This window comes from Fukomys damarensis, unplaced genomic scaffold (genome assembly GCF_012274545.1).
Source record: "Fukomys damarensis isolate Sample0158 unplaced genomic scaffold, DMR_v1.0_HiC HiC_scaffold_28, whole genome shotgun sequence".
Classification (NCBI taxonomy): domain Eukaryota; kingdom Metazoa; phylum Chordata; class Mammalia; order Rodentia; family Bathyergidae; genus Fukomys; species Fukomys damarensis.
Window position 1 is genome coordinate 25,529,000 of NW_022900940.1, and position 7,438 is coordinate 25,536,437.

Sequence of the window (7,438 nt, forward strand, 5' to 3'; positions counted from 1 at the left end):
TAGAAAAGCCCCAGTTCTGAGCATATGGGTCTTGTGAAGGACATTTTGGATTTAAATCATAACAGTGATGATACATTTCACTCTTATGTCATCTTATAAAGGTTATTATATTATTATTTAATGTAATTATTTTAGTCTTTTCAGTACAGCTGTAAATAATTGATGAGTAATAATAAAATAGTAAATGTTTCAAGATATATGAAAAAATAAGACTACTGAAATTCTACAATGTATGCTTGATTATAATGGGATCAATGAAATCTTATTTTAACTAGAAGATAGAATAAATTGTGTTGTATCTAAAAAAAGGTATTTTTTTCTTTTCAAGGCCTCTAGGAAGAATAATGATGAAATATTGGTCCTTATAAATAATTAAAATTGAAGTTTAAAAAGCCTCAAAAAGTTAATGGAAACAAAATGGATATTTGTTACATTTCAGCTGAAAGTATGTTTATTTTTATGCAAAATTTGCAATATGGCGATGAATTGAAAACAAAAATATCCACACTTTGTTGTTGAAGAAACATTTTATGTTCAAAAGTTATGGAGTTGTTTCCCAATAACAGGAGAGTATCTCAGGGAGTATCAACCACAAAGGTTTTCAAACATCAAAGGAATATTCTGATATAATACTTAAAATATTATGATCACTAGGGTTTTTTCCTATTAATAACAGTAATGCTCACCTTCAGCAATACCAACCACTAAATATCTAAGAGCTGAATTTTCCTTATTGAGAAAGGTTTAATTTCCTAACTTCAAAAATCTCTGCATGTTGCTGCTCTCCCCATTACAAGTGAAAAACAGTTAACAGAAAATGCAGATTTTGATAATAAAAGAGCCCTTACTTCTCCTTTTAAAGTACAAAAAGAAGAGCAGGAGGTAGTAAATGAAATGTTTTAAATGAGTAGAGGTAGTTATGCCTCATGGCCCAGAATAATATGATATTTTTTTATTTATAGTCCTATGAAAGAAAAATACAAATATTAACATAATTCAATGCCTTCTTTCCTTTAATAAGATTTTTAAACTCGTCCACTCATTGTCTTTGAAAAACTTCATTAGATTGTGCTAGTTTGAATGTGACAACTGAAAACACTTCCTTAAAAAGGTAGAAAGCAGTCCAATTTTTAGTATGGAGTGAAAGGAGATTAGAATTTGCCATTGGATCCCAACATATTAAAAGCTGAACAAATTGAAAACTAAACAAAGTATTTTTTAAATCCCTCAGAGAAGTGAGGCTATGGCTACATTTTTTTGTCCCCAAATTTGGAGTGACAGAAAAAAATAGAGAAACCTTCTTAGAAATCAGTAAAGGAGTAGAAAAACCTTAATATTAACTGACAGTTTGCAAAAGGCACGGTGTAGACAAGCCTCAGAGAACTCCAGGGAGACCAATTCATGGGTGGGTTCGAGGACTGTCAAATACTTTTGTGAGTTTTGTCTTCAGGATTTCTACCAGTGAAGACTGGAGAACACTGTATCATTCTTTGTTCAGGATAAGGTGAAATGTGCCATAGCAGCATCCCTGACAAGGTCTGATCTCAGATTAAACTATCTTACCATAGTATAATGTATTAAGGTATTTTTCAGAGTCTAACTGACCTAAGAGAAATAAAATAGCCCTGTAGAAAATTGGAATAGATTATGTAAAGGTACACATTTTCAACAATGAAGATCATTTTATTGTATACATTAAATGTACCAATAAAATTAATTTTAAGAAAGGATCATTATAACTAACAAGACTCTAGGGAGGCTAGTTTTGTAGTTACAAAACACAAAAGAGAAGGAGAGAAAGGAGAAGAAAAGAAAAAGGAGGAAAAATGGGCAGAGAAAGAAAGAAAGGAAAGAAAGAAGGAAGGAAGAGAAAGAAAGAAAAGAAAAAGGGAGGAGAAGCAAGCAAGTAAGCAGGGAAAAACAAGTAAAGAAAGAAAAAGAAAAAGGGAAATAAATTACTCATATCTGAAATAAAAGAGAAGGAAACCATTAGAGATCTCTTGGTTATTAAAAGATGCAAGATATTAGAGTAGTATTGTGAATAACTATGCTGATAAATTTGATAACATAGATGAAATGGACCAATTTTATGAAATATATCTTTGTCCAAACTCTCACAAGAAGAAACAAATGTCTGAATGGACTTATGTCTGTTAAAGAAATTAAATCAATACAGTAATCTACCAAAACAAAAAGCACTATATTCAGATGAGTTTATTATTGAAGTATATCCATCACTTTAGAAAAAAACATAAAAATTTGATAGAAACTCTACCAGAAGATAGAAACGGAAATATTTCTTTAACCAGTTAATGAGGCTAAAACCTCCATAATATCAAATAATGGCCAAAGGAGAAAAAACATCACATTATCATATCAATAGAAAAAGCACTGACAAAAATGCAACCTCTACTCATAATAAAAACTCTCAGCAAACTAGGAAAAATCCACAACTTACTCAACTTTATGAAGAACATCTAAAAATAGACTAAAGGTAGTATTGTATTTAATGGTGATAAACTAGACATTTTCTTGCTAAAATCCAAAACTGATGAAAGACATTTCTTCTATCATTCATTTCAACATTGTGCTAGAATTCCTACCTAATGCAGTAAGTCAAGAAAAAAGATAAAAGGTATAAAATTTTAGAAGGAAGAACTAATATTGTGTTTGTTCACAGATGATATAAATATCTATATAGAAAAACCAAAAGAAGACACAAAAAGAAAAAAAACAAAAAAAAAATCCTGCAATTAATAAGTGATTATCACAGGTTGTCAAGTACAGTTAATATGAAAAAGTCAATAGCTTTCCTAAACATCAACAATGAACAACAGGGATTTGAAAACACATTTACATTAGCACTCCCAAAATAAAATTCTTAGGGATGAACACTTAGGGATGAATAAAATCCTTAGGGATGAGCAGAGTTTATGGTCTAAAAATGATCTAAATACAAATGTAAAATTAAGATGAAATAAATTATAAAGTTAATAAATATGGAGACATTTATGTTAATGAATAAGTCTCCTTATTGTGATGCTAGTTCTTTCCAACTGAATCTATAGATTTGATGAAATTCTAACCAAAATTTCAGCATTCTGTAGGTAAAAGCAAGTTGATTTTAAAGCTCTTTATTTTATTTTATTTTTTTCCTAAGGTTTATATGGAAAGGAAAAAACACCCAGAAGGACCAACTCAACTTTGAAGAATAATAAAGTTGGAGGATTGACCTTAACCAACATTAATACTTACTATAAAACTAATCAAAACAGTGTGATACCTGGAAACAAACAAATGGATCAGTGAGACAGAACAGAAAGTCCAGAAATAGAGCCATATAAATATAGCCAACAGATTTTTGAGCAAGAAACAATGTAGCAAAAATACTATCTTTTCAAGAAATGATGCTGGGACAATTAGACATTCATACACACACATACACACACAGAGAAAAAAAAACACACAAGAAATTTATGGCCTTTATGAAAACAAACTCACAATACAACATATGCTCAAACATAGAATGCAAAACTATAAAACTTGTAGGCGATAGATGCTACAGTTTGGATCTTTGTTGTTCCTGTGTTAGAGAATTTATCCTCAGTGTGGTGCTTTTGGGAGACTGTAGATCAATTAGGAAGCAGGGCCTTGTGGAAGGTCTTCAGAGAATTGGGGACATGCCTTCAAAGTGGATTGAGGGCCCTAGCTCTTTTCTTTTCCTCTTTCTTTGGCTCTTGGCCATGAGGTGAGTAGTTTGCTCTATCACATATTCTGTCATTACCATCCAGCATCCCATCACAGGCTTAAAAGCCATGGACTAGAAATTCTAAAACTAATAAATCTTCTATTTATGTTAATTACCTTAGGCATTTTGTTATAGTGACGGTAAGCTGACTGCTACAATAACATAGAGAAAGTGTAGATGACCAAGGGCATGGCAGTGACATTTTAAATACAACACCAAATTGTTGCTCCATGAAAGGATGATAAACTGAACTTCATTAAACTCAAACATATCTCTTCTGAAAAAGTGCTATCAAGAGAATAAAAAGACACAGCACAGACTGTGAAAAATATTTGCAAAACAAACATTTGATAAAGGGCTCATATCCAAAACATGCAAAGAACTCTAAAACTCTATAATAAGAAAATAAAAAACATAATTAAAAAATGGGCAAAAGACATGAAATGACATTTCACCAGGAAAAAAAATAACAAGGGAGAAATAAAGCATATGAAAGGATATTATGTATCACATAAAATTAGGGGATTGTGAATTAAAACAATGAAAAAAGATAAATTGTAGACAAATATGAATAACAAAACTGTGAAAGTACATTATAAATTACAGGGATACTACCCCATATTTACAAAAACACATTTTTAGTTTTTGATGTTCCTACATAATAAAAAGCTTTTAAGTGAATTAATAAGTTGAATAGTTAAAACAACAAAATAGAGAGCTTTGAAATTTGTTATAGTCATATTTTTATTTACATATCATTTAATGATCCTGTATATTTCAACAATGAAAGGGCTAAATTAAATATAATGGCATTTCAGTTTCACAGGGTAGAAAGAATATGGGCTACATATTAGTAAAAATTATTTCCAACTTGTAGTAAGAAATTGTTAGTTGAAGAAATCCTCAAAGTTGATGGGATGAAAGAAATGTTACCCCTAAGCTATCACCTTTATGAATTGTCTGAATAGTGGCTAATCATTTTTCAAAACTACTTCCTCCTTTTCCCAGTAACAGGAATTGAACCCTGGAAAAGCATCGAGCTACACCCCCAGCCTTCTTTTACTTACTTAGACACAAGGCCTTCCTACGTTTCTCAGACTGGTCTCACTTATAATTCTCCTGCCTCAGCCTCCAGAGTATCTGGGATTGCATATGTGTGCCAATATGCCAGACTTCAAAACTACTTTTGAATATAATAAGAAGCTGAATACTGTACCAGAATCCACAGTGTGGCAAAGCAGACTGATTTAGAGACAGTGAATAGAAACTATGAATTCTATGCACTCAGTAGGGCAAAGTTTGAACTCTGAGAAATCGGTTGTCTTTCCGCTTTGGCTACTTAGGGACAAAATGAAAGTATTTAAGCTTATGGCTCTCAAGAATCAGCCTGAATTATATGATGTAAAAAAATCACCAGACAAAGAAAATGAGCTATTACTGTAAAGCTAATCAGAAGACAAGCCCTCCAAAGGGTCTCTGGATAGGGAAGAATGCCACAAGAAACGAGACACACTAGCCTGGCACTATGGACAAGATGTGATTCCATACTGATGGAGAGAGTAAGTCTACTTCTAGAGGGAAGCAAATGTAAACTAAATGACTGTATTATGCAAAGGTATTAATACTTCAAAACTGAAATGTTTCAAAGTGTTATGTTTAAACAAGGAACTTCTATATAGTCTGTGCAAGGCATAAAATTGTATTTGTGACACGAGAGTGAGTTCAACCTTTATTGCTAATAAGACAGAGACATTATATTTTCAGCACAAGGAATAAAATCACATTTGTGGTAATAAATGTCTCTTCTCCTGGTCTCAGAGTAAACCAAAGTGGCGTGCTTGTCACTCTTTTTCCTCTTAAGAAGTGGTTACTTGCTTTAAAACCCAAACTTAGGTGGCTGGTGTAACATTTGAACTTTTTCTCAAGTGTGATGTTTTTGCATATATATTGCATATATACTGCAAAATATACCTTAAATCTTTAGAAAGAAGAAAATACCAATGTTACTTTAAAATTCAATCCTCAGCAAAGGCAGGTCATTCCAGAGAGCACTGTTTAAGAACTTATAGTAATAAGAAAGGGCCTTGTAAGATTCACTAATTAGGTTCACTAATCAATTACTTTTTGGCCTTTTGGCTAAGATCAAATGCATTAGATTCAATAATTAGAAAAAATAAAAAATATTTGTTTATTGAAAATTATCATTATGTGAAATCATAATCTTTTAAGAGTTAAAAAGGTATTATACCTACTATAATCAGATGAATTAAGAAGCTATTTATAAATCAAAATACTTGATGCAAGAGAACTTTATTTGAAAATAACCCAAAATGTTATCAAAATTTTATTTAATTTTAAAAGTTTAAGCTTATCTTTTATCCATGCCTTGAATTTATTTTAAAACAAAATATTTTGAAAATACTGTGCTCTGAAAAATACACCATATTCATGTGAAATTATCATCTGGAATGTAATTTAAAGCTGTAGAGATCAAGAGGACCTATTTAGTCTATGAGTAAAGATAAGAAGCATTAATTATAATCCCTATATTTAAACAGAGAGTATATTTAGCCATTAAATATCATTTCACTTCAAAGAACAAAATTGTTCCATTAATTTATGCAAAAATGGTTTTCAATGGACACAGATACAGAATTTCTCTATGAAGAGAGAGGGATTTTTTTTTTCATTCACAAATATATTTTAGAATACATATATCTGAATAAATCTTTATTTGGGGTAGTAAAAAATAAAAACATACCCTGTTTTGATAGGTAGCACATTTCCAGTCTTTTTTCATGAGAATATCCATAGAGTAAACAGGCTTCTTGTAGGGCGCTTTTATACCATTTCTTATTATTTGTACATTTTCCCGCCTATATACGCAGAAAAACAATAAGATAAATTTTAACAAATATAATTTTGTTTAAAAATCTACACTTGATTTAACTTTATTAAACTGGAACTAGATCTTACTGGACCACTGTGTATTACTTAGACTTTAATATTTGTTTTATCATTTCAGAATTTAGCAAAATTGTGGGAATTTGTGAACTTAATAGCTAAAAGAGTCAGAGGCTTCTTTAATTAAGGTAAAATTATAATATGATTTATCTTTTACTTAGGAAGTTGCAGAATGTTAAAACTCTAAATATGACAAATTAGTCAATTTTTTGCACATTTTATTAGAATAATACTGACTTTCTGTTAAGTGACATAGCAATAGTGCTGAACAGTAGAAAATGAAAAAAACAAGGTTATAAGAAAATTAATTCTATTTGCATTGGTTTTTTAATGGCAGATATTGGCATATTCATACACATTTTTTAAACTTTCTGTGTCCTAGTTTATCTGGTAATTGTGAATATAACAATAAATATAATATCATAAAGTTTCATGAGTGTTAAATGAAAACAGGTAACACTTTTTTGGAATAAAAATCCAGAGTTAATCTTCCCAGATACCGCATATTGTATAAATGTTCATTTCATTTTTTAAAAATACAGAATCAAAGAATCTTTAGATTAAAATGACTATAAAATTATCCTTCATTTGCCAAGGTTTATATGTTTTTAAATATTATAATTTATAGAATGTCTGCCCCTATTGTCTTTTGAGAATTTATCATAGAAAGAATGTGGATATTCAGTCTATTAATCCATACTTACCATCTGTGTATAAATATCATAC

General features: G+C 30.4%; 1 protein-coding gene across 2 annotated transcripts in view; it reads right to left on the reverse strand.

The window, feature by feature from the left end:
- The window catches only part of Rbms3 (RNA binding motif single stranded interacting protein 3), a 1,373,556-nt gene extending 1,366,951 nt beyond the window's left edge, over window positions 1–6,605 (reverse strand). For both annotated transcript variants that reach the window (XM_010638264.3, XM_019209637.2), the window contains exon 1: window positions 6,510–6,605. In XM_010638264.3, the coding sequence (XP_010636566.2) occupies window positions 6,510–6,531 (22 nt within the window). In that variant the 5' untranslated portion in view covers window positions 6,532–6,605. The remainder of the gene's footprint in view (window positions 1–6,509) is intronic.
- Window positions 6,606–7,438: the final 833 nt, after the last annotated feature.